Source organism: Salarias fasciatus, chromosome 15 (genome assembly GCF_902148845.1).
Source record: "Salarias fasciatus chromosome 15, fSalaFa1.1, whole genome shotgun sequence".
In the NCBI taxonomy this organism is placed as follows: domain Eukaryota; kingdom Metazoa; phylum Chordata; class Actinopteri; order Blenniiformes; family Blenniidae; genus Salarias; species Salarias fasciatus.
In genome coordinates, this window is record NC_043759.1 from 29,766,478 (window position 1) to 29,791,965 (window position 25,488).

A 25,488-nucleotide genomic window follows, 5' to 3' on the forward strand; every position below is an offset into this window, starting at 1 on the left:
CGCATGCTGGCACATGAGGAGGATGTGGATGTGTGAGGTCATACACACGGCGTTGCCATGGAAACAAGCATCTCCTCCAGGCTGGACCGTCTCTCCTCCTCATCGCTCCGTTTGTCTTTCCTTATCTATTTTGATAAGGAATTGACTTGGACTCTGTGGACTCGGTGGGACTCGGTGGACTCGGTGGGACTCGGTGGACTCGGTGGGACTTGGTGGACTCGGTGGACTCGGTGGGACTTGGTGGACTCGGTGGACTCGGTGGCACTGGGCCTGCTGTGTGTCTGGAGGGCTCTGAGCGGTGACGGTCCAGCAGACAGTGGTGTTCCTCAGAGAACCGCTGCAGAACTAGAGGTCGACTGATTTATCGGCCGGCCGATATATCGGGCCGATATTTGGACATTTTTCTCCATCAGCCATCGGCCGTATTTTCTTTTAAAAAGTCGATTTTTGATCCGTTGCACAAAATTAGGTAATTTTTGATCAGGCACATGTTAAAGGAATACTCCACCCAAAAAACGATTTGGCCTCATTTTCTACTCACCCTCAGGCTGAGAAACACTCTGGAGCACTTTTTTGACGTTTCAAATGCAGTTGGAGATGTTTGGGGATTTTCGTTGTCAACAAACAGGGACCGACAGAAAAAATGGTCCATAAAATCCACAAAACGTTCCCATTTTCCTTCATACTGCTCGTCCGCTGTAATCCAAGTGTCCTGAGTGCGTAATGTCCATAATTAATTCTTAACGAGGTCATTTAGTACATTTTAAGAGCCCAAACAGGGCGCTCCATTGCATGTCTGCACGCGCACCCTGAACTACGGAAGCCGCGGCAGACCAAGCAACACGCTTGTGCCCTTTCAGCAGGACACCGAATTCAAAGCTTTAAAACAGCAGCCAATCACTTTTGTGATTGTCCACAGCTCGGTCACTCACAGCAGAATATATACAGCGGAACTTCTTCTTCTATGCTTGCAATTTAGAAAAGTAGTCGCTGAAAGCGCCAAGCGTCCGGCTTGGTCTGCCGAGGCTTCCGTAGTTCAGGGTGCGCGCGCAGACATGCAATGGAGCTGTATGAGAGGCGCCTGCGTTTCATGGAGGATCACAGCTCCTCTGGAGGGTTCTGCTGCTCCACCCTCACTGCTCCACCCCTCACTGCTGCTCCACCCTCACTGCTCAACCCCTCACTGCTCCACCCCTCACCGCTGCAGCCATGAAGCTCATGTTGAGGGGGAGGAATCGAACCGGGAGACCAGCAGTCAGTGCGCTGCTGAGCCCTGCAGGGCTCTGCTGTCTGACTGGAGGAAGTGAGGGACATGTCTCCTCCCATCTGAACTCCTCTGTCTTCACTCGTCTGTCTCATTCTCTGCAGTCTCTTTTTCTTCCTGGTTGGTTCAAACAGGAAGAGTGTGTGTGTGTGTGTGTGTGTGTGTGTACTTGTTCAAGGATAGGAAAACCTGCTCGATGTGCCTTGTGGGACCTTTTTCCGGTCCTAATGAGGGGAAACTGTTTTCTTGACCATATTGTTGTTACTGAAAACAGTCAAAGGTCAAAAACATTTCTTTAGGGTTAGGCTGTGTTGTGGTCTGGGTTAGGGTTAGGGTAAGGGTCAGGGTTAGGGGCTAGACATGAATGGGAGTCAATGGAAGGTCCCACAAGGATAGAAATACCAACCTGTGTGTGTGTGTGTGGAGGACGTCCTCCTCCTCATCCAGAGCAACAGGCCGTGCTGAGCGGCAGTGGGAGGACCACCCTGCCGGGACTTGGTGTACCTCCGTCCACCGTCACCACCGCCTCGTGAGACGGCAGGCCAGCCGTTGCTATGGCAATGGCGTTCATGATTCCAGGAAGCTTGGAGGCTGAGGACGCGCTCGTCCTTCACATTCAGACACTCTGGAACATCACTGATTACTCTCGTTTCTGCTGCCGTGTGAACAGAGCCTGATTAATAACCGTGTGTGTGTGTGTGTGTGTGTGTGTGTGTGTGTGTGTGTGTGTGTGTGTGTGTGTGTGTGTGTGTGTGTGTGTGTGTGTGTGTGTGTAAATGATGATCCAGGAAGCTGAGTCTCCCTCTACACATACGATCAGCTGAAGACTGCTTACAACAAAACTAAAGATCAGAGCCTGGAAAGATTCTGAAGGATCCACTTCACCTGCTGAACCTCCTGGTTTTAATCAGACTGAAGAGGAGCCATGTAAACAGGTCCAGTGTGGACTGTTCACTTAGCAGAGCTGCTGGAGAACCGGAGAACCCGCACTGAGCTTCTCTCTCTGTTCTCACTCAACATGTTTCACTGACCTGGGTCCTGGGTCTCTCTGCCCCGGTCTGGTTCTGCAGGAAGTCTCCTCTGGGTCCGGTTCTAGTCTTCTGTGCTTGTTCATGTGGGACTGTTGGGTTTCTAAATGACTGTGTTCCACTTAATGCAGTACAGTGTGTGTTAATGCAGTAGTCTGTGTTAATGCAGTGCAGTGTGCTAATGCAGTACAGTGTGTTAATGTAGTGCAGTGTGTGTTAATGCAGTAGTCTGTGTTAATGCAGTGCAGTGTGCTAATGCAGTACAGTGTGTGTTAATGCAGTACAGTGTGTGTTAATGCAGTGCAGTGCAGTGTGTGTTAATGGAGTGCAGTGTGTGTTAATGCAGTACAGTGTGTGTTAATGCAGTGCAGTGTGTTAATGAAGTGCAGTGTGTGTTAATGCAGTGCAGTGTGTGTTAATGCAGTACAGTGTGTGTTAATGCAGTGCAGTGTGTGTTAATGCAGTGCAGTGTGTGTCAATGCAGTAGTCTGTTAATGCAGTACAGTGTGTTAATGCAGTACAGTGTGTTAATGCAGTGCAGTGTGTGTTAATGCAGTAGTGTGTGTTAATGCAGTGCAGTGTGTTAATGCAGTGCAGTGTGTGTTAATGCAGTGCAGTGTGTGTTAATGCAGTGCAGTGTGTGTTAATGCAGTGCAGTGTGTTAATGCAGTGCAGTGTGTGTTAATGCAGTGCAGTGTGTTAATGCTGTGCAGTTAGTTAATGCAGTACATTGTATGTTAATGCAGTATAGTGTGTGTTAATGCAGTGTAGTGTGTGTTAATTTAGTGCAGTGTGTGTTAATGCAGTACAGTGTGTTAATGCAGTGCAGTGTGTGTTAATGCAGTAGTCTGTGTTAATGCAGTGCAGTACAGTGTGTTAATGCAGTGCAGTGTGTGTTAATGCAGTGCAGTGTGTGTTAATGCAGTACAGTGTGTTAATTCAGTGCATTATGTTAATGCAGTGCAGTGTGTGTTAATGCAGTAGTCTGTGTTAATGCAGTAGTCTGTGTCAATGCAGTGCAGTGTGTGTTAATGCAGTGCAGTGCGTTAATGCAGTGTAGTGTGTGTTAATGCAGTGCAGTGTGTTAATGCAGTGCAGTGTGTGTTAATGCAGTGCAGTGTGTTAATGCAGTGCAGTGTGTGTTAATGCAGTGCAGTGTGTTAATGCAGTGCAGTGTGTGTTAATGCAGTGCAGTGTGTGTTAATGCAGTGTGTGTTAATGCAGTGCAGTGTGTGTTAATGCAGTGCAGTGTGTTAATGCAGTGTAGTGTGTGTTAATGCAGTGCAGTGTGTTAATGCAGTGCAGTGTGTTAATGCAGTGCAGTGTGTTAATGCAGTGCAGTGTGTGTTAATGCAGTACAGTGTGTGTTAATGCAGTGTAGTGTGTGTTAATTTAGTGCAGTGTGTGTTAATGCAGTACAGTGTGTTAATGCAGTGCAGTGTGTGTTAATGCAGTGTAGTGTGTGTTAATTTAGTGCAGTGTGTGTTAATGCAGTACAGTGTGTTAATGCAGTACAGTGTGTTAATGCAGTGCAGTGTGTTAATGCAGTGCAGTGTGTGTTAATGCAGTAGTCTGTGTTAATGCAGTGCAGTACAGTGTGTTAATGCAGTGCAGTGTGTTAATGCAGTAGTGTGTGTTAATTTAGTGCAGTGTGTTAATGCAGTGCAGTGTGTGTTAATGCAGTGCAGTGTGTTAATGCAGTGCAGTGTGTGTTAATGCAGTACAGTGTGTGTTAATGCAGTGTAGTGTGTGTTAATTTAGTGCAGTGTGTGTTAATGCAGTACAGTGTGTTAATGCAGTACAGTGTGTTAATGCAGTGCAGTGTGTTAATGCAGTAGTCTGTGTTAATGCAGTGCAGTACAGTGTGTTAATGCAGTGCAGTGTGTGTTAATGCAGTGCAGTGTGTGTTAATGCAGTACAGTGTGTTAATTCAGTGCATTGTGTTAATGCAGTGCAGTGTGTTAATGCAGTGCAGTGTGTTAATGCAGTGCAGTGTGTGTTAATGCAGTGCAGTGTGTGTTAATGCAGTGCAGTGTGTTAATGCAGTGCAGTGTGTTAATGTAGTACAGTATGTTAATGCAGTGCAGTGTGTGTTAATGCAGTGCAGTGTGTTAATGTAGTACAGTATGTTAATGCAGTGCAGTGTGTGTTAATGCAGTGCAGTGTGTTAATGCAGTGCAGTGTGTTAATGCAGTGCAGTGTGTGTTAATGCAGTACAGTATGTTAATGCAGTGCAGTGTGTGTTAATGCAGTGCAGTGTGTTAATGCAGTGCAGTGTGTTAATGCAGTGCAGTGTGTGTTAATGCAGTACAGTATGTTAATGCAGTGCAGTGTGTTAATGCAGTGCAGTGTGTTAATGCAGTGCAGTGCGTGTTAATGCAGTGTAGTGTGTAGGGCTGGGTTTAAAAAAATCGATTAATCGATTTTGAATCGATTCTCCTTTTAATAGCCCTATATCGATTCATAAAACCCTTGAATCGATCTATTAATGCGTCTTTTTCCCCCTCAGTGTCATGTGACTTCTCGCGTGACACAAGATCTCGTGCGACTGCTCCACAGCGGTACAAAACATCATGGCGCAGGCGCTGAAAGCACCGGACCTGCCAATCTGTACGCATTTTGCGTAGCAGGTATTTAATTTGACATCAAAATACGCTGGAATGCTCTGTCTCATTAAACTACGCAAAAAGCTGCAGACATCTGTGAGCACTGTTAGAAATGTGGACGTGCAGTACTCATGTTGACCACACGGTGCAGCAGTGTACTGGTGCAGTTTCAACCAATCAGCATTGAGTAGTGGAGAATAACGGGTCTGCCGAACCCACAACGTCGGCCGCTCTCTCCTGTCCTCCGCCTCCTCCTCTCTTCCCGTTCCCCCACCCGCAGCAGCTGGCGGTTAAAACGCTAAAATGGTGTGTGTGTGTGTGTGTGTGTGTGTGCACACACGTGAGTGTACGTGTGTGTGTTTTGGCAAATATGTACTGTTAATGTTACTTTCACGTTGAAAATACGATGTCGTAACGGGGAAATAAGCGCCGAAAGTTTTTTTTTTTCCTATCGACATGAGCGCGAGCTGTGTGTATGTGTGTATGCGTGCGTGCTAAGCTAGCTAAGTGGTACTCTAAAACTTTATTCAAAGTTGGCAGGTCTGAAGCACCAACAAAAAACTTAAGAGGCAGACGACTGGAAATACTTTGGATTTCATTTTGACCCCACAGGTGATGCGAGTACGAAATTAAAGGGGCGTGGCTTGGCAGGTCACTAAAGCAGAGGGAGGGCGGAACCTCAAGACGTTGGATGAAAAAACCTCTTTCTTTCAAAACTCCAAACAGAGCTTTAACTGAAGAAAAAAAAATCGTCAAAGAATCTAATTGAATCGAAAATCATGAATCGAATCGAATTTGGCCCGTGTGAATTGAATCGAATCGTTTTCGGAAATTCAAATCGATACCCAGCCCTTGTAGTGTGTTAATGCAGTGCAGTGTGTTAATGCAGTGCAGTGTGTGTTAACGCAGTGCAGTGTGTTAATGCAGTGCAGTGTGTGTTAATGCAGTCCAGTGTGTGTTAATGCAGTGCAGTGTGTTAATGCAGTGCAGTGTGTTAATGCAGTGCAGTGTGTGTTAACGCAGTGCAGTGTGTTAATGCAGTGCAGTGTGTGTTAATGCAGTGCAGTGTGTGTTAATGCAGTGCAGTGTGTGTGTTGAGGTCAACTGAAATTAACGCTGCAGCTGACTCGGGTTAGCAAGGTAAGAAACGTCCACTTCCTTTATTACATTCAGCAGTACGGCACGTCACCAGAGCAGCTTCAGTCCAGAGGCACAGAACACCCGACACACACACATCAGCAACGGTGTGGCTGCTATTCCAGCCCGCAAAAACAAGATGTACAAGCTCCGCCCCCCAGCAGGTCCAGACGGAGGCTCTCAGCTCCCTCCCCCCCCCAGCAGGTCCAGATGGAGGCTCTGTCCCACCGTTCAGGGCTCTTCACCAGGCTTCCTTCACCTGGGTGGTCCTCCATCAGGGGGCGTGGCCGTGTGTGGAGCAGGTGGGGGACTCTGGGGTCTTTACTGGACACACAGACTGTTCTGGACTGTCTTCTGAAGACCAACAGCTTTGGCACTCAGCAGGGGTCAGGTTTCCCCTCTGATCTGACCCAGCGACCCCTGTGACCTTGACAGGCTGAAGCGACCGGACTTGGTGTGCAGTCAGTCCTGTGGTCAATAGGAGGCTGTTCCGTCCCGCGGTGTCGGGACCTCCACCCATCAGCTCCATCCTGTCACGCTGATAGTCTTCAGCACATCCGCCTGTTGATGGCAGCGTACCCACCTGCCTCAGCGGTGAAGTCTTCACTTACACACCGAACAGACTGAAAAAGGAGAGAAACGGTTGACTGTTGAAAGGCCACTGGACGGCCAAACCCACCATGCTGAATTTTCTGAAGACTTCCTGTTTCCAACCAAACAGACACCTTCTCTAGTCAAACTAAGCTTCTAGAAGCTTCTCCTGAGACTGGCGGCTCCAGAGACGTGGAGCCGGCCGCCCTGACAGCTCCCTCCACACAGCGAGCCAGCTGACCCCGCCCACCCGCCCGCAGGCCGTCCTGAGGGCTTCAGGAAGCCTCGCTGACCTGGACACCGGGCGTGGGATCAGAGTGAAGCATTGTGGGTTCCAGGCCAGGAACACAAAATCAAGTGGCAAAAGAAGTTGACCCTGACTTGACCTTTTGCATAAATGCATCAAGTGGTTTGGCAGTGAACTCCACAGGTTAACTAGAGACGTCTGCTGCAGCAGCGATCGGCCCACGACTACACCACAGCACAAAGCCCGATGGTCATGCTGACTCTAGGGGTTAATGGGTGAGAAGACAACATGGTGAGGACTGTAAGGTACCAGAGCTGCAGCTCCACACTGAAACCTGGGAGACTCTGCAGAGATCAGTCCCTGCAGAGGACGGTGCAGTTCCCTTCAGTCAGCAGGAGCCGGTCTGTCAGTGCTGAACCTCAGGGACATCGGAGGAGAGGAAACCAGTGTTCTCCAATCAGCTGAGATACTACTGGGGAGTGAGCTCCTGTGCAGCACAGCGACAGCACAGGGCAGGGGGGGCGGCGGTCTGACGGTCCCATGCTGGACGGATCAGAAGAATCTCTCAGAAGAAGCAGAACCAGTCAGCCTCTGGGCCTGAATGCACTGTGAGCTTCACACTGGTGAAACAGAACCTGAGACACGCTGGAGTCATTCTGGACCTTCTGGATCGGTTCTCTCAGTTCACCGGCCTCTGCAGGACCAAGCCTCCTGGACACAGCGCTGCTGTCAGTCTGGACGCTTACCGACAGACCCGGAGGTGTCGTTCGGACAGCGTCACAGAGGATTTCTCCGACTCAAACCACAGACCGGTGCTCTCCACACACGTACACGGCGCTCGGCTGGATGCGCCTCTTGGTGTTTCCGGGCAGCTGAGGAAGAAACTTGAAGTATTTGGGCATCAGATCGAGGCAGGCGTCGCGGAACTTCTTGATTCGCCAGTAGTAGATGAGAGGGTTGAGGGCCGACTTGAGGTAGCACAGCCACAGGACCCAGGTGCTGATCTGAAAGAAGCCGTCTCTCCGGTAGAAGCCGTGGCTGAAGGTGGCCGCCAGGCTGAAGGCGGTGAAGGGCGCCCAGCACACGGTGAAGACGGAGAAGAGGATGAGGATGGTGGTGAAGGCACGGGTCTTGAAGCTCATGTCGATGTTCATCTGGAAGGGGCGCTGCAGGCTCAGCAGGCCCAGCTTGCTGGCCTGGCTCAGGCAGACGCCGTCCGGGTGGCTGTGGATGCGCACGGCGTTGTGGCGGATGGTGTTGAGGATTCCCATGAACGTGTACAGCATGACCACGAAAGGAAGGAAGAAGAAGACCAGCATCAGGACCAGGACGTAGGCGTGGTAGCCCCGCTCGGCGCTGTAGCCGAACACGCACTGAGGGGCCCTGGGGGGGGTCTGCAGGGGGGGCGAGCCCACGGCCAGGGGGAAGGAGAACAGGAAGGACAGGCCCCAGGTGACCCCCACCAGCAGCTTGGCCCTCTGCGGGCTCAGCTTGTCCTGCTTCTGCACGATGATCAGAAAGCGGTCTATGCTTATTATAAGCAGTATGGCCACGCCTTCCATCACAAAGAGCCAGAAGAGCATGGCGGAAACCCGACAGAACACGTCCCCGAAGATCCAGCTGGTGGTCACCACGGTGACCAGAGCGAAGGGCATGTTCAGGACGGCCAGCATCATGTCCGCGAGCGCCAGGCTGGCCAGCAGGATGTTGATGGCCGAGCGCATGGCGGACCTCTGGTACACCATCAGGCACACCACCACGTTCCCCGACAGCGCCAGCAGCAGGATGGCCGCCATGGCCAGGCAGAAGAAGACCTGCAGGGGCAGGCCCACGCCCTGCCGGGTCTCCGAAGGCGCCGCCGTGGGCGCGACCGGCTCCGGAGGCGAGTGGGAGCCCAGGGTAACGTTCGCCATGGAGACAGCCTCCGCCCGAGGCCTCCCGCAGAGCTTCAGCAGTCCCGTAACGAGGCGGCGGCGACGGGCGTGGACGAGCCCCGCCTCCGGGAGGGGGGCAGGGGCGCAGCGGAGCGGTCTTCCCCCGGGCCAAGCGGCATCCTCACCGGAGACGTGAGACTGAACATGATGCCGAGGGCGGCGGTCCACACGGCGCCGACGTCAGGCCCTGCACGGAGAGACACAAACACAGCCGTCTGTCTGAATTCCCAATACGTCAGAGAAGAAAACAGGTTCCATTTAAAAACCCACGGGACTTCCTGGGAGTTCCACCCAGTCTGTTAACCACTCAGTGATACGTCTGCAGCTCACACCACCGTGATCCCACAGGACGTTCCTCTGTCCGCGGAAATAACTTCATTCGCAACAAACACACCAACTATTAGGAGGAACACGTACTTTTGAACAGAGGACAGAGTTCAGCGTCGGCCGTGAAGGAGCTTCAACGTCTCTGTGTGCTGCAGTCCTGACTGTCTGTGTGGGAAACTTAAAGAAATGAAGAAAAAATTCAGCTGTCCTTGTGTAAACGTGACCTTAAGAATCGTGTTTGTGAGAGAAAATACCAGAAAACCCAACATATCCTGTTTCTAGGATGTATGCTAACGGAAGTTAACTTCAGAAGAGTGCTCCACTCACACAGCTCCTCAGTACATCTCAGAAACGCTGTTTATTCCCCACAACACTACCGTCCGTAGAGTGAAGGAAAGGAAGGCAGAAGTGGAATGCACTGGAGTGAACGGTGGAGCTAGTAGGGCTAGTGGTGGGGCTAACGGTGGGGCTAGCGGTGGGGCTAGTGGTGGGGCTACTGGTGAGGCTAGTGGCAGGGCTAGCTGTAGGGCTAGTGGTGGGGCTAACGGTGGGGCTAGTGGTGGGGCTAGCTGTAGGGCTGGCTGTAGGGCGAGCTGTAGGGCGAGTGGTGGGGCTAGCTGTAGGGCTAGTGGTGGGGCGAGCTGTAGGGTGAGTGGTGGGGCTGGCTGTAGGGCTAGCTGTAGGGCTAGTGGTGGGGCGAGCTGTAGGGCGAGTGGTGGGGCTGGCTGTAGGGCTAGCTGTAGGGCTAGTGGTGGGGCGAGCTGTAGGGCGAGTGGTGGGGCTGGCTGTAGGGCGAGCTGTAGGGCTAGTGGTGGGGCTAGCTGTAGGGCTAGTGGTGGGGCTAGCTGTAGGGCTAGCTGTAGGGCTAGTGGTGGGGCTGGCTGTAGGGCTAGCTGTAGGGCTAGTGGTGGGGCTGGCTGTAGGGCTAACTGTAGGGCTAGTGGTGGGGCTAGCTGTAGGGCTAGTGGTGGGGCTGGCTGTAGGGCTAGTGGTGGGGCTGGCTGTAGGGCTAGCTGTAGGGCTAGTGGTGGGGCTAGCTGTAGGGCTAGCTGTAGGGCTAGTGGTGGGGCTAGCTGTAGGGCTAGCTGTAGGGCGAGCTGTAGGGCGAGTGGTGGGGCTAGCTGTAGGGCTAGTGGTGGGGCTAGCTGTAGGGCTAGCTGTAGGGCTAGTGGTGGGGCTAGCTGTAGGGCTAGCTGTAGGGCGAGCTGTAGGGCTAGTGGTGGGGCTAGCTGTAGGGCTAGTGGTGGGGCTAGCTGTAGGGCTAGCTGTAGGGCTAGTGGTGGGGCTGGCTGTAGGGCTAGCTGTAGGGCTAGTGGTGGGGCTGGCTGTAGGGCTAACTGTAGGGCTAGTGGTGGGGCTAGCTGTAGGGCTAGTGGTGGGGCTAGCTGTAGGGCTAGTGGTGGGACTGGCTGTAGGGCTAGTGGTGGGGCTAGCTGTAGGGCTAGCTGTAGGGCTAGTGGTGGGGCTGGCTGTAGGGCTAGCTGTAGGGCTAGTGGTGGGGCTGGCTGTAGGGCTAGCTGTAGGGCTAGTGGTGGGGCTAGCTGTAGGGCTAGCTGTAGGGCTAGTGGTGAGGCTAGCTGTAGGGCTAGCTGTAGGGCTAGCTGTAGGGCTAGTGGTGGGGCTAGCTGTAGGGCTAGTGGTGGGGCTAGCTGTAGGGCTAGCTGTAGGGCTAGCTGTAGGACGAGTGTTGAACAGCCAGAATCACCTGGTCGCCGCTCAGGTGCTGCAATAAAAACACTTATCAGCAATGCAAACACAAACGTCTGTGATTATTACGAAAGAGGCCAAACTGCAGAACGGAGGTCGCCTGGTGAAAAGGTCAACTTTCCCTGCTGTTCCACATTTTATCATTTTCCCTCCTCACTATGAAAGGTACTGGAGCACACCTGAGCACACCTGAGGTACTAGAACACACCTGAGGTACCAAGGAACAGAATCTCTTCAAAAGACACAAAATGATCAACAATACTGTCAAGAACAGCATGTACTGCTACAGCTGAGAAACTACATAAAATAAAAAAAACTAAAAGGTCCCATATTATGCAAAATCCACTTTACAATGGTTTTGTAACAGTAATATGCGTCCTGAGCCTGTGCACAAACCCCCCAAAATGAGAAAAATCCATTCTCTCCTCTTGCTTGCTCCACCTTTCAGCAAACGTGTGCTCCAGCGCTCGGTTTTGAAATTCCCTGCTTTGTGACGTCATAAACCCAAAGCGCTGCTCCTCGGGTTGGTAACACTAATGTTTATTCAGCCCCCCGGAAAACGCTGCTGGTTCAGCAGTGTTGCCAGGTGTACGATAATTATTGTATTTGTACGATAATTTTGCCCTCTGTACGATGTACGATCAATAATCCCAAAAAAGGCCAAATATACGATAATTTGACCATTCCGTGAAAGTGTGGCTGTAATTGGTTGTCATCAGCCTGTCGCAGCTGTCTGTCGGATTTTTTTTGTGAACCCTGAAGGCATCTCTTTCCATGTGACAAGTTTCAAGCCAATCGTGAGCCGGCCTCAGAACAACAGTAATGATTGGCTGAAGAGTCCGCCGCCCCATGAGTGAGGAAAGGAAATAAATAGAAGAAGAAACGGAGCCGGTCCGCCGGCGGCTTCTGTCTCTGCAGCAGTCTCCATCGGGCTCTACAAGTCTGTTTATGAACATCGAACGATGTTTCTATGTGTTTGCATGTGATCGCCTCCTGTACGTCCAGCTGATTGTTCTATGTGTTCTTTTTTTCTGCACCAAAATTACTAGATCGCTCAACAGAGTGATTTGATCCCAGGCAGTGCTTTGTACGGTTTGAATATTGAGTAAAGGGACATTATGTGAAAATCTGCTTATTTTGCTTGCCAAAGACAGATTCATGCCTCTGGTATTGTATATAGAGGGATATTTTGCCCCAAGATTATTTAATATAACACAGCAGAGTCAGATTTACAACATTTGAACACAACCAGTACTTTATACCACTTGAAAAATGAGTAAAGACATTACAATGTCAAAATCAGCTTATTTTGCTTGACAAAAACTGATTCCGCCTACCGGAAGTCACTTTCTGGCAAAAATCAAGTTTTTGCACGACACAGGCACTTTTAAGTTTGCATAAGTGCAGTTTTGGTTTATTTTATGAAGTGTTTTCATTGTGAGGACAGAGACAATGTTGTTTCACTGAAAATAAAATTTCAATATGTGAAGCCAGATATTTATTTCCTTGTCAGTTATCATGAAAACTATTTACCTTTTAAACCTGGTGCTATGTCTGTTTCCTGACATTGGGTGGCCTCCAGGCCTCATGGTTTGGCTCATTAGTTCCACCCGTCAGTGTTTATGGGGGACACATTGGCCTGACGCCACTGTGGAGCTGCTGATGAATCCATTCAGACGTTCTTTGATCCATTCCGTATTGGCGCAAAGCCGTGAGCGCCTGTTAGACGCTTTTCAACACGAGAGTGACTATAGCACATCAACAGACTTTTTTAGTTTGATTATGATGGGTGTACGATAATTTTCCACAAAATACGATAATTTTATGTCTCTGGTATGATAATCCTACACTTCCCACCTGGCAACACTGGGATCCAGTAAACATGGTGAAGGAACATGTGAAGCCCGGCAGCTGCTCTGTTGTCGGCTGCACTAGCCAGCACCGCAGTCTGTTTCTGCCTCCTTCGTCTGAGGGTTTGAGGGCCCAGTGGATTCATTTCATTTTTGAGGGAGATGCACCCGCAAGAACGCCTAAGAAGTTGTGTGTGTGTGCTCACCACTTCACTCCGGACTGCTCTCACAACGAGGGCCAGTTTACATCAGGATTCGCCACGAAGCTGAAGCTAAAGCCTGGATCGGTTCCAACTGTCCGCGACCAAGCTACAAACGCGGAAGCTGTAAGTTTTACCATGTTATGTTGCTTTACTATATCGTCCTTCCGAGTGTTATAGCCTGTTGAAAGTGGTTTTAGCATGGCCGCTAACGTAAGTTACTGTTGCTAACATGGAGTCCTCTCCTCATATTACTTTAACACACAACGGTAAATAATATCAGGGGACGTTGAAGTGAAGACGTATCAGGGTTTCCACCAGAGGAAAAAAAATTCTCAGTCGAACACCGGGAGTGTTAGCAGCGTTAGCCGTTAGCAGCGTTAGCCGTTAGCAGCGACACCACAGGCCCCCCCGCCAAACTTTTTTCCTGCAGGAAACACTGTTGTATGAACATATATTTCATGTAAAACGAGCATTATATACGTAAGGGATAATGTATGGACGATGCGGACGGTGATAATGGACACCTCCTCAGGCATTAGCCTTTACTTAGCACCAAGATGCTAACGATAGTTTCTGTTCCCTGATAGTCGTAGTAGTTGAATTACAGGGAATACGAGGGCGTACCCAAAAGAATCCGGAATTTGACTGTAACTTTTTATTTCTGACATTTCAAAATAAAACATCACTGTCGCCTTCAAAATAATCTCCATCCGCATTAATGCAGCGCTCCAGCCGTGTCTCCAATGCGTCGTCAGACCCGTGCGTAATTGTGCCATTTTTTGCCGGCTGTGATTTTTCTGTCCCCTCCTCCACATCTGCAAACCGCTGTCCCTTCAGCTGCTTCTTCAACCTGGGGAACAAGAAAAAGTCCCTGGAGGCTTCATCTGGAGAATCAGGCGGATGGGAGAGGAGATTCATCTCATTCTTCTCCAGAAACTGCGTGAGGCGCAGCGCCGTGTCCGCTGGCGCTCTGTGGTGGTGGATCAACCGGCTCCACTCCGCCACGACGCTCTGCTTCCTCCTCACATCCTCACGGAGCGTCTGAGGACTTCCTGTAGTAGTCCTGGTTTACAGTCTGACCTGGAGGGACAGACTCGCTGTGGACGAGACCCTGGACAGCCGAGAAGCAGCTCAGCATTGTTTTCACGCTGAGCGGACCTGACGCGCCGACATCTGGCCCTTCTCAAACCCCCGGACCACTCATGGACCTGAGTCTTCCCCAGAGCAGCATCCTTGTAGGCTTGCTGCAACAAGCTGAGTGTTTCTGCTGCTGTTTTTCCAGCAAAAAGCAGAATTTAATGTTTGCGCTGCTCTGGCTTCACAGTCAATGTCGCCATTTTGGAAAAAGCGCAGACCTCCTCTGCACTCTGTTGCTATAAATAGCTCCTGACAGGCGTCAGTGTCACTCTGGGAGCTCAGATTTCTCACAGATGTGCACGAGGCTTACCTGCAGCACATCTGACGGCCAGAAGTCCAAACTCATTATTATTATTGTTTTCTGACCAAATTCTGGTTTCTTTTGGGTACCCCCTCGTAAGTGAAAGGGGGGATACAGTGGTCGAGATGCACAGCTCCACTACTTCCTGAAGTTCTGACAGAACCTTTATTTCCAGTCTTTCATGATAGGATGAACTGGTCAGACACACCTGGATGAATCAGTTCATCCTATCATGAAAGACTGTTCGCCGTGGAGACAGTGGTGGGTGTGCAGGAGGATTTTGTATTCAATACGGAGGTGAACGGGGAGCCAGTGGAGGGTGTGAAGGATGGGGGTGATGTGCTCGTATTTCCGCACCCTCATCAGGACCCTGGCAGCTGGTCTGAGCAGACTGGAGCTTCTGGAGGCTCCTGCCAGGGATCCCGATGAGGAGGCGTCACAGTGGTTTACAGTCAGGTCGGCACCACTCCAAGTCGGCCCCGGCCAACTCGGCACCGCCCCGGGATACAGTCAACTCGGCATCAAGCCAAGTCGGCCTCGCGGGCGGGGGGGCTCTCGAGTGGCCGAGTTGGTCGGTGCGGACTTGACTGTAAGCTGCTTACCAACTCGGCCAAAAGCGTCTTTCTTTTTTAATCACGATGGTGGATAATGTACCTGGAGCTTCATGTTTGACGTCCGAGTAGCTTAGCTACAAGCGCGCAGCGCTTAGCGGCTGTCTGGTCATGTGACCAGTCCCAAGGCATTCTGGGAATCGTAGTGCAGCGATGCCGGCTGTGCCGCGACGATTTGCAGTTTTCTTCGTGCCGGTAGCGCCGCTTCTCCTCACGTAGCAGGCAGGGGACTGGAGGACAAACTGTGTGGTTATGGTGACTGACAGGTTAGAGGTGGAGAATGGACCTGGAGCTTCATGGTTGACGTCCTGTTTGAACCGAGTAGCTTAGCTACGAGCGCACAGCGCGAGCGGCTGTCTGGTCATGTGACCAGATCATGTGACCGGCATGTGATCCGCAAACGCCGCATGATCAAACCAGTCGCCTGCATTATAATTTTATTGTAATGTTCTCCACCCCTGAAGTTTGGTCAGCCAGTACAGTTAGATTTACAATTAGATCTAAAACATGTAGGGTCACCGCTCCTGAGGACTGGAGTTTGACACGTGATTTAAATGTAAACATGACGACCGTCATTTCAGTGAAATGAAATGTATATAATATTTTACCGGAGGGCTACGTTTATGACCTTATGAACGCCAAGAAACCATATGAACAGCTTAACATGTACTACTGGTAATCGTTTGATATTACAGTCCCAGTTGCTATTACTGTTGACGCACACTAGATGGCGGGCAAACAACATTTACAACAAAATACACGCTTTTGCAAATGACAATGTTTGTTAAAGAAAAGAATAATGACTGATAAACTAACAATGTTGATCAGAAATGAACAAATCAGCATAAGCATAAAGCAATACAGGTATTATGTTGTGGTTGGGATGCAATACAACAAGTATGATCGAGTTCGCCATGCAGCTTCGGTCTTCCTAGGTTTCCACTGATTGGGTAAAAATAAATTAATTGTACTGGCTGACCAAACTTCAGGGGTGGAGAACATTACAATAAAATTATAATGCAGGCGACTGGTTTGATCATGCAGCGTTCGCGGATCACATGCCGGTCACATGATCTGGTCACATGACCAGACAGCCGCTCGCGCTGTGCGCTCGTAGCTAAGCTACTCGGTTCAAACAGGACGTCAACCATGAAGCTCCAGGTCCATTCTCCACCTCTAACCTCTCAGTCACCATAACCACACAGTTTGTCCGCAGCCGGCATCGCTGCACTACGATTCCCAGAATGCCTTGGGACTGGTCACATGACCAGACAGCCGCTAAGCGCTGCGCGCTTGTAGCTAAGCTACTCGGACGTCAAACATGAAGCTCCAGGTACATTATCCACCATCGTGATTAAAAAAAAAGAAAGACGCTTTTGGCCGAGTTGGTGAGCAGCTTACAGTCAAGTCGGCACCGACCAACTCGGCCACTGGAGAGCCCCCCCGCCTGCGAGGCCGACTTGGCGAGATGCCGAGTTGACTGTATCCCGGGGCGGTGCCGAGTTGGCCGGGGCCGACTTGGAGTGGTGCCGACCTGACTGTAAACCGTCACAGTGGTCCAGCCTGGAGGAGACAGAGGCGTGGACAAGTCTCTCTGCAGCAGGGAGGGAAAGTGAAGAACGGAGTTTAGAGATGTTCCGGAGGTGGAAGAAGGAAGTTTTGCAGATGTGGTTGACACGATTGTCAAAGGAGAGGTGGGGGTCAAATTTGACCCCGAGGTTTGTTACAGAGGGAGAGAGGGGGATGCTATGACCGAAAAGAGAAACGGAAACGATGGGAGAAGAGTGAAGTTGATGGGGGGCTCCGGTTTGAATGGCTTCAGTTTTTGAGCCATTCAGCTGCAGGAAGTTTTGACTCATCGATGCCCCCATCTCATCCAGGCAGGAGCTGAGGGGGTGACAGCGGAGGAGGGGGGGCAGAAGGGGAGACCTTGAGGTAGAGCTGTGTGTCGTCAGCATAGCAATGGAAGTTAATTCCATGCTTGCTGGCGACACATCCGAGGGGAAGCATGGAGATGGTGAAGAGGGTGGGGCCAAGCACGGAGCCCTGGGGGACCCCACAGGTGACAGTGTGGGGGCGGGACTTAGCGTCCCCCAGGACCACGTGCTCGGTCCTTTCCGTGAGGTAGGAATGAAACCAGTGAAGGGCGGAGCCGGAGAGGCCGACGTGGTGCTGGAGGCGGGGCAGGAGGATGTGGTGGTCCATGGTATCGAACGCAGCAGAGAGGTCGAGGAGTTAAAACTGTATTTTTTCACAGGTGTCCAGGCTACGGTGTCCTGCCAGGATGTTGGTGTTGGGACATCCACTACAGATCCTTTATTTCTCATCAACACCAGTAAAGAGACCTTCAGAGAGGTCTCGTCTCGACCTGGACGAGGAGCAGGAGCTGATTCAGATCCATTACAGACACCTCTTCAGTGGCATCTTCAAAAGGGCAGGACTCCGCCTGTGACCCTTCAGACTCTGTCACATTGACAGAGTCAACAGTTTTGTCGTAAGTTACTCTGTCTGCGTTGTGTGTGTGAAATGGAGCTAAGTACACTGCTGATGAGAGCTCAGCTTGTTTAACTACAACGTATGTGTCTTTTTATACAGAGATGAAGCCTCCACTCCAGCCACAAGATAGAAACACACAGTATGTGAGCGCTGCCTTTGCAGCTGTTTGCTGTGTGTCCGGTGTGGACACAGGTGTGTGAGGTGAAGACCTGGAAGCTGGGGACATTCCTGTCTGTGGAGCAGCGGTGCCTCCAGGGTGAAGTCTGCAGACAGTGGAGAAGCCAGCCCGTCCTTGGAGGCACTCCAGCGGGGAACCTTCACCTTTCTGCAGCTGTGTACTTGAGTGGAGCATCTTTCTTCCAGACTGAACGGGTAAATGATGAACACTACATTTCCTTTGACTCTGTCAATATGGCTCTAACTGTGAAGTTAATTCAGATCATATTTTTAGGCATCATTTTCATAAAAACCCTTTTTTTCTACTATCAACAGGTCTTCAAGGCAGTGCAGCTGCAGTTATTTCAATATGACCCGTTTCGCCGGCGTGCCAGATCCTTCATCGAGCCTGCAGTCATTCGCCACTGGAGGACACTGCAGGATGTGATGCTGCAGCGGCTCAGTCAGGACGACAAAGTAATCGTTGTGGCGACATGAGGGCAGCCTCTCCAGGTTTTTATACTTCACTGAAATTAAAGGTAAAATAAACTGGTTACACAGAAATTGCGTGAGTGTCTAGTGAAAAGTGTCTGTCAGCGTTAACGTCTTTGATTTTCTCTTTCCTGTACTTCCAGACTCTACCTGGCTGCCACGTGTTATAATGAAAACGCCAACCGACCACAAGCCAAAACCAAGGTGTGCCCCTCTTCAAGGTCCACTTCCAAAGGCCATGAAGGGAGGATGCAGAGAAAACCACTAAAGACAGAGCCAACATTCTGTAAGTGTCATATTATTTTATTAATTTTTTCAACCGAAACGTGTTTTGGGAAGAACCTTCAACACACCAAAAACAACCTTGTGAAAACAGTGAATCAGATAAAGTGCCAAACACCAGGACGTATTTAGGAAACAACTCTGTCATTGTCAAATTAAAAAACAAAACAAAAACAACAGTTTCTTTGTGCATGTCTTTTCTGAAACAGGGTATGTTGCTGAGATGATGGACCTCATTTTTGAAGAAATCTTCAAGGATCCGGCTCCATACACAGAGGCAGTCCTGGCCATCCCCGTTCCAGAGGACCTGACTGCACAGTTCAGCGGCCTGACAGAGGAGGTCACTGCCAGTCATAGGCTGGCCCCGTGTTATGGTCATATGTAAAGTGTGTGATGTCAATAAATGCTTGTCTACAGAAGTGACTCTGTGATTACATGAATGATGTACAGAACAACGGCTTTTGGAAGAAATATGCAGTTTTAAAAAAAGCAAAATCAATTCACTTCATCACGTTTTGTTACAATTGTAAGATTATGTAAGCTTAAGAAGCAAAGTAAGACTACATCTTTGATTTAGATACAAAGCATAACATACTGGTGTATTCCTCTCAGCTGTAAAGGACCACAGTCAGCACCATACATTCGGCAGGCTTTCTGCAGAGAGTACACACTGAGGCAAACAGGCTCCGACCCAGGATGGTCCACCATACAGGACGGCTGCTGCTCCACCTCCCGCAGCCGTCTGGTGACCTACAGGGAGTTACAGAAGGTAAATGTATGTACTGTATTTTATACTGTAAATGTAACATGGAGCCTAATCAAGACACATTATTTTCAGTTTGGGTGTAGATGAAGCTACCTGTGGTATCTCCAAACAGCTGATATTCTCAGCTTCTGTGGGCATGGTAGCTCAGTTTCCACAGCTGCACCTATCCAATGAGAAAAGTGAACATTTCAACAAAAAATGAGTGAACAAGCAGAGGTAGATCAGAAGTAACCTGAGCCTAAAGCCACTTCAGGTGCAAGAAATATCTAATTTATAGCATGTGACTAATGTGGACATGGAGAACAGTGTAGCTTCCAGAACACTGTGCACTGACTCCAATTATGAAAACTGACTAAAAGATTATTGATACGGTCATATTTATGCTAAATTAGTACATAATGATGTGAAAAAGAAACAGCAGGGAGCTGTGATGACAAACGACTCTGCTCTAAACATCACAACAAGATTTTTTCTGGACTTCTTTGTCAACAGACAGCGGAGGCTTGTAACAGTCCTCTGACGACACCTTTTCTCCGTAGGCTGCAAGAATACAGTCATGACAGATAACTATCAGCTTTTCACAATCGTGCTCATTCAACAAAAGAGCTCCAAGTAACGAGACGACAGCGGAGATGTAACCGTTAGCAGGAGCTAACGTAACCTAGCTACATAAGTTACTTTGCAACAACACACACAAAGTAAAGAGAAGAATATCAGGGACACATACTATCGAGAACTTACCGTTCAGAACCGTCCTGCTGCAGCCGCAGAGTGTGAAGTTCTTCAGGGGCCTCTCCTTCTGGGTCAGACTCTGGATCAGATCGGTCTGGCTGAACCAGAGTTCGTAGCAGACATGCCGCTCAGTGTGTCAACATTACAGCGTGATACCAGAGCGAGAGCCACGCCCTCTCCCATATATGGTGTGGAGGAGGCGTGGTCAGAGCAGCTCATTAGAATGTAAAGCTACTGACCAGAAACAGTGTTCTCATCAGGAGAGGGGACTTCAGGCTGGCTGAAGTCCAGGAACAAACTGGATTTTTAGGCAAAAAACATCAAATAGACTGGTCTTGGACCTCTGAGATCCACTGGAACTTGCTGAAAATTAGCATAATATGGGACCTTTAAAGAATAGAAGAAGCACTCCATCTTTCTTAAAGCTGTCTGAAGAAAACCTGCATGATATTTTCAAACTTTACAGCAGCTCAGTTGTGGGTGTGCAGTGTTTCCAGACAGTACCAGCCAAACACCTGAAACAAGTCCCTGACAACGCGGACCACATGGCACGCCGAAACAAAGTCCCACTGAACTCAGATCCTGAAAGATCACGTTGATACTGCAGGGATCACTCTTAGTTTTGCATCCACGATTTCTGTGAATGAATCCTGTAAATAAATGAGTCATTCTGACTTTGGTGAGCAGAAATCAGCGGTTCTGGCAGGTCTGCTGTCTTTTGTTCAGTTTGTACAGCTGCATGTTGATGTTGTGATCAATTTAAAGGTGCAGCTGTGGGCCACATGGCTCACACATTTCATCCTTTAAATCAAATGCTGGTGTTTGATTTGGGAGAAAAGATGAAACATGGAAAGAAGTAGACTCCACTAACACGATGAAAGCAATCAGCACGATGCTAGCAACGTCATGCAGTACCAGTCTAGACCATCAGGTGGAGAAAAGAGTCACTGCGAGGCCTCCTGCTTTCAGTACAACAGCAGGAGCAGCAGCAGCAACTGGGGCGTCAAACACATGGCGTGTGGGCTCTGATCAGGCCATCTGAATGGCCAGAGAGGACCTTCCTATTGACATGACATCATTAAGGACTCAGCAGGGGGCTCGATGTGTTCCTGCGAGAAGACACTCTCATACAGCTGGAGGTTCAGTCCCTGATCATCGTCACGCCGTAGTCCAAAGGACAACCAAAGGACGGACTGGTCATTCTGGACCCCCCCCAGGAGAGCCCAGTCCTGGACTTAAGAAGCCCCCCGGATCATATCCAGCTGTGGCGTCCACAGCGGACAGAGCCAGACGTCGCAGTGAGGAGGAGCTGATGGAAGTGCAGCATGTGTGATTACTCAAGAGGCGTTCAAGGACACTCCTGAACATCTACACCCACGTCTCCAGAGACGTCCGGCCTGCTGAACAACTTAAAAACAGGCTGGAGTCTCTGAGAGCGGAGAGAAAATCCTCGCCGCTCACACCGCCTCATGTGAGAGGACTTCCAGATGGAGGCTGGCCCTGTGCTGGCTAACAGTTCCTCTCTTCAGCGGAATAAACAAGCCATGTAAACAATATCAAATGTTTTGGCAGGATTTCAGTCAATTGTGCAAAAATAAATTAAAAAAAAAAACTTTTTAGGAGCAGAATATTGATTTTAAAAAGGCAGCGTTACTCAGGTAAAATACCTACAATTAAATTCAAAATGTTGAACTGAGAGCAGTTTGAAGTTCCGTCTTTGATAAAGAAAAACCAGAAGCAGATATTTTGATTGCAGACCGTTTCATCGACGCTTCATCAAAAACAGAGCCTTCTGTTTGTTTTTTAACATCGCAGCTCTGCCTGGACCAGGTGACTCCACTATCAGTCTCATCAGTCCCTACTGAGGCGTCACCTGCGCCTCTGCAGCGCCCGCTAGTGGAGGGAGGCTGAATGACCGCAGCGGAGCGGCCGGTCTGGCTTCTCATCGTGATGACAGCCGAGCTGCGGTCATCTGACGACCCGGAGACCCAGAGGACCCGATCCGCTCCAGAGAGCGCCTCACTGCGGGGCCCTGCGGGGCCCTGCGGGAGGCGCACCGAGGCCCCCGGGCCGCAGGCGGCCCAGGCCGCAGGTCCAGCGTTCGGGGTGGGTACCTGCTTCCGCCGCTCCGGGTCTGCTGCGGTCCGCAGAGCGAAGCGTCTGGACGGCCGCTGGAGCCGCCGTCCGGTCGGTGTGATGGCGGGTGATGGAGCGCCGGAGCCCGGCAGGGGAAGCGGCGCCGAGCCGCGGGTCTGCCGGGTCTGTCCGGGCCGGGAGCGGGTCTGCCGGGTCTGCCGGGGCGCCGGGCCTCGGGCTCTTCCTGCTCCTTCAGCGGGGTTCGCGCTGCTCCGCGGCGGCTCCGGTTCCCCCTCAGCCCGCTGCCTTCATCCAGCCGTGCGGCTGTTCTCCGGTCCTCCCGGCGGAGCGTCGCTCCTCCACACCGCCCGCCTCCACATGCACTTCCGCTCGGCCCTTCACAATAAAAGACAGTCTGCCCATCCGCGACCTCTCCGAGCAGGACGGAATGCAGAGGATGGAGTTGCTTAATATTTCGAGACTGTTTTTATGCTTGTGAGTTTTTATAGACACGGCATTTAAAAGATTGTAGATAAAAATGTTGAATTTGTTCAAAAGTACTTTTACTGTTGGTCTAATCCTGATCAAGTCCACCTGGTGATGTGATTGGACAGTGTGTTAAAACATCAGCGAACAACTCTAAAGTAATGCTCATTTATGGTCGATCACCCATCTGGACTGGAACGTTCAACACCAAGACAGGTTCAATGTCATCATCATATTGACTTCAGAGTGATGAAGAACACAAATACTCCTAAAAGTCCAAGTACTCTATCGTTACTGTGGTCTCATGTGGAGCCAGTCAAACCCAGGTTCACTGCAACATAACCCTGCTCCCGGTCTATTACTCTGAAGGCCCACGGACGTCACTTCCGGCTGTGTCGTTGCACCACTCCTCGGTGTGGCCCCGCCCACTTTTGTAACGGCTCCCAATGGAAACGGTGAGTGGGCGTGGCCTGCAGGGAAGGACGCGCTCAATTTGGGCAGGACCGGAAGTGAGCTGTGGGAGGGAGAGCAGCCAATCAGAGGCTGCTGGAGGGAGAGCAGCCAATCAGAGGCTGCTGGAGGGAGAGCAGCCAATCAGAGGCTGCTGGAGGGAGAGCGGCCAATCAGAGGCTGCTGGAGGGAGAGCAGCACATCCAGGAAAATAAAGCCTTTATTTGGGACAAGGTGTGCGTTTCTGCAGCGAACTGATCAGCTTTAACAACATAAACAAACCGTCTTGATTTGGAATCTGGTCCAGTTCCGGACACACACTGGAGTTCATAAATAAGTGTGTGTGTGTGTGTGTGTGTGTGTGTGTGTGTGTGTGTGTGTGTGTGTGTGTGTGTGTGTTATGAGGCTTTGAGCTGCTTGGCAGCTGCAGTCTTTGGCGGAATGATCTCCACTTTGAAGGGGACGAAGAACTCCAGCAGAGCCTTGGTGTCGTTGGGGTCCAGACAGAACTCCTGGGCCACCTTCTCGGGGGTCCAGGTCTGGGGCCGGTGCTGGTGGCTGCCCAGGGCCTTCAGGGCCTCCACGATGGTCAGCTTCCCTCTGGGGACGTCGGTCAGCTCCACGGAGCCGGACACGCCGCCGGGGAAGTGGTACTTGAGAGGCCGCCGCCCCGCCTCCTTCAGCGCCGCCGGCTTCTGCTCCTGGGGGGGTCAGGGGGGGTCAACACAGACAGAATCAGAACCGCTGCTACAGAACATTCCTTCAGTTAGAATTCACAGACTCAGAACACCATGAAGACATGGCCGTTCAGCCTCAGGGACCCACGGTGGGGGTCGGCTAAAGCAGGTCAAATAAGCTCAAAGGCAGGCCAGGACACCAGGAGAGCCGGGTCAGAACATATCTGGACAGAAAATATCTGGTCCAGCCAGAGACACTGACTACTAATGTCACTGTGAGTGTGACGCAGGTCTGAATTCAGAAACACACTGCCAGCTCTCTCTCCACAGCCAGTCTGGGCTGAGAATCCTCCCTCCGCAGACCAGGAAACGAAGCCCGGGAGTCTGACGCCGAGCGCTGAGCAGCACATCTGGCTTCACTTCAACCAACAGTCAGAATCCGTCAGAACTGAGGGCAGATGGACCAAAGTCCCAGGCTCCAACAAAAGGTGCCGGTACCCGGATTCTTCTTGGTATCAGGTTGATCCAGGACCAGGATCTTTCCAGGTGGGCCTGTCTTCACCGCCCACCGGCACAGGAGCTCCAGCTGGAGGTCAGCAGGGAGCCTTTCTGAAGGTTCTGCCGGACTCCGGTCCATTTGTCGTTTGGGTGGAGATCAGAGGTCTGGAGGAAAATCCTGAGACTTGTGACTGATTGGTCTTCCCCCTATAAAGCCACGTGTAATGTACGAAACACAGAACTCACAAAAACAGAGACGATGAATGTTCCAAACCAAATTCCACTCTGGAAACAGAAGGGCGTCATGATTCAGTAACTGGGCCCCAGAGAGGCTGGACCAGAGCCGGTCTCCGCTTCAGGGACGTTTAGTCACTAACGGCTGAGCGATGCTACCTCCGAACATCCTCCCAGCTCGGTGCTCCAGTCACCCCGTCAGCCCACCGTCCCCGACACCCACTGACCTGTGCTGCCGCCGGCGGCTCCGTGGACTCCACGAACACCGACCGCAGGTGCTCCAGCAGCGGCTCGTTCTTCTCCGTCACTGGGGACACAAGCAACACGGAATGTGAGCCGGAGCCCGGCCAACACGACCGCTCACACCCCCGGCTAGCCCCCCGGTACCACCGCTCACACCCCCGGCTAGCCCCCCGCTACCACCGCTCACTCCCCCCGCTGGCCCCCCGGTACCACCGCTCACTCCCCCCGCTGGCCCCCCGGTACCACCGCTCACTCCCCCCGCTGGCCCCCCGTACCACCGCTCACACCCCCGGCTAGCCCCCCGTACCACCGCTCACACCCCCCGCTGGCCCCCCGGTACCACCGCTCACTCCCCCCGCTAGCTCTCTGCTAGCCCCCCCATTAGCCTCCGCTAGCCGTGACCCGCCGTGACCCCACAGCAGAGCTGTTACACAAGACACGCGCACTCACCGCTCGGCGGCACGTCGGCGGCTGGCAGCTCGCGTGCCGGGTGTCGGGGCGCAGGGCTGGGCTTTTCCTTGGACAGCTCGCGGTGCACGCGGCTCTCCAGGTTGAAGTTTCTGAACACACGAGAGACCCGCGCCCCCATGTTGTCACGGTCACTGCTGGCAATAAAGTTACGTCAAAGTGGAAACGGCGAGTCGAAGGGGTCAGTCTTCAGCGGGGAAAGGCGAAGCTCCGAGCAGCGACACCCTGTGGTGAAACGCTGTAAATAGCTGTGGACGTGACGTCACCTGTTAGTGTAAACTGTTATTTCAGACAATGAGCAAACCAGACGCCAGGGGGCAGCAGTGATTCACAGATGGCAAAAATACAACAGCATACAAAATGAAATAAACATAAAAGTACAGTTGTTCGGTCCAGGAGCGCAGTCTTAGTTTCCTTCACTTTCATTATGGAGCTGTGAAACATTTTACATCCATTTCTGAAACAAGGGAAAGAAGAAGTGTTTCCCTC

At 51.1% G+C, this 25,488-nt stretch overlaps 2 protein-coding genes across 3 annotated transcripts; both read right to left on the minus strand.

Annotated features, from left to right (window-relative positions):
* Positions 1–6,044: 6,044 nt before the first annotated feature.
* On the minus strand, positions 6,045–22,321 carry gpr63 (G protein-coupled receptor 63). 2 transcript variants are annotated; one of them, XM_030110420.1, is made up of 3 exons: positions 21,982–22,321; positions 9,225–9,311; positions 6,045–8,994 (listed from the first exon to the last, which is right to left on the minus strand). In XM_030110420.1, exon 3 carries the CDS (start codon positions 8,784–8,786, stop codon positions 7,671–7,673), a length of 1,116 nt encoding a protein of 371 aa, XP_029966280.1. In that variant the 5' UTR covers positions 8,787–8,994; positions 9,225–9,311; positions 21,982–22,321; the 3' UTR covers positions 6,045–7,670. The 2 variants fall into 2 exon arrangements, with proteins under 2 accessions (XP_029966280.1, XP_029966279.1); XM_030110419.1 differs by lacking the exon at positions 9,225–9,311.
* A 760-nt stretch (positions 22,322–23,081) lies between these two features.
* Positions 23,082–25,163, minus strand: ndufaf4 (NADH:ubiquinone oxidoreductase complex assembly factor 4). The gene is made up of 3 exons (XM_030110421.1): positions 24,982–25,163; positions 24,516–24,595; positions 23,082–23,580 (listed from the first exon to the last, which is right to left on the minus strand). The coding sequence occupies exons 1-3, from the start codon at positions 25,118–25,120 to the stop codon at positions 23,278–23,280; spliced, it is 522 nt and encodes a 173-aa protein (XP_029966281.1). The 5' UTR covers positions 25,121–25,163; the 3' UTR covers positions 23,082–23,277.
* Positions 25,164–25,488: the final 325 nt, after the last annotated feature.

What these genes read in the sequence shown, in the direction of transcription:
- gpr63 (XM_030110419.1), bottom strand. Translation starts at nt 8,786, where the DNA reads ATGGCGAACGTTACCCTGGGCTCCCACTCGCCTCCGGAGCCGGTCGCG.
- ndufaf4 (XM_030110421.1), bottom strand. Translation starts at nt 25,120, where the DNA reads ATGGGGGCGCGGGTCTCTCGTGTGTTCAGAAACTTCAACCTGGAGAGC. An exon ending in CGCCGACGTGCCGCCGAGCG is followed by an intron (nt 24,596 to 24,981) that starts GTGAGTGCGCGT and finishes TTGTGTCCCCAG; the next exon opens with TGACGGAGAAGAACGAGCCG. An exon ending in AGCCGCCGGCGGCAGCACAG is followed by an intron (nt 23,581 to 24,515) that starts GTCAGTGGGTGT and finishes TGACCCCCCCAG; the next exon opens with GAGCAGAAGCCGGCGGCGCT.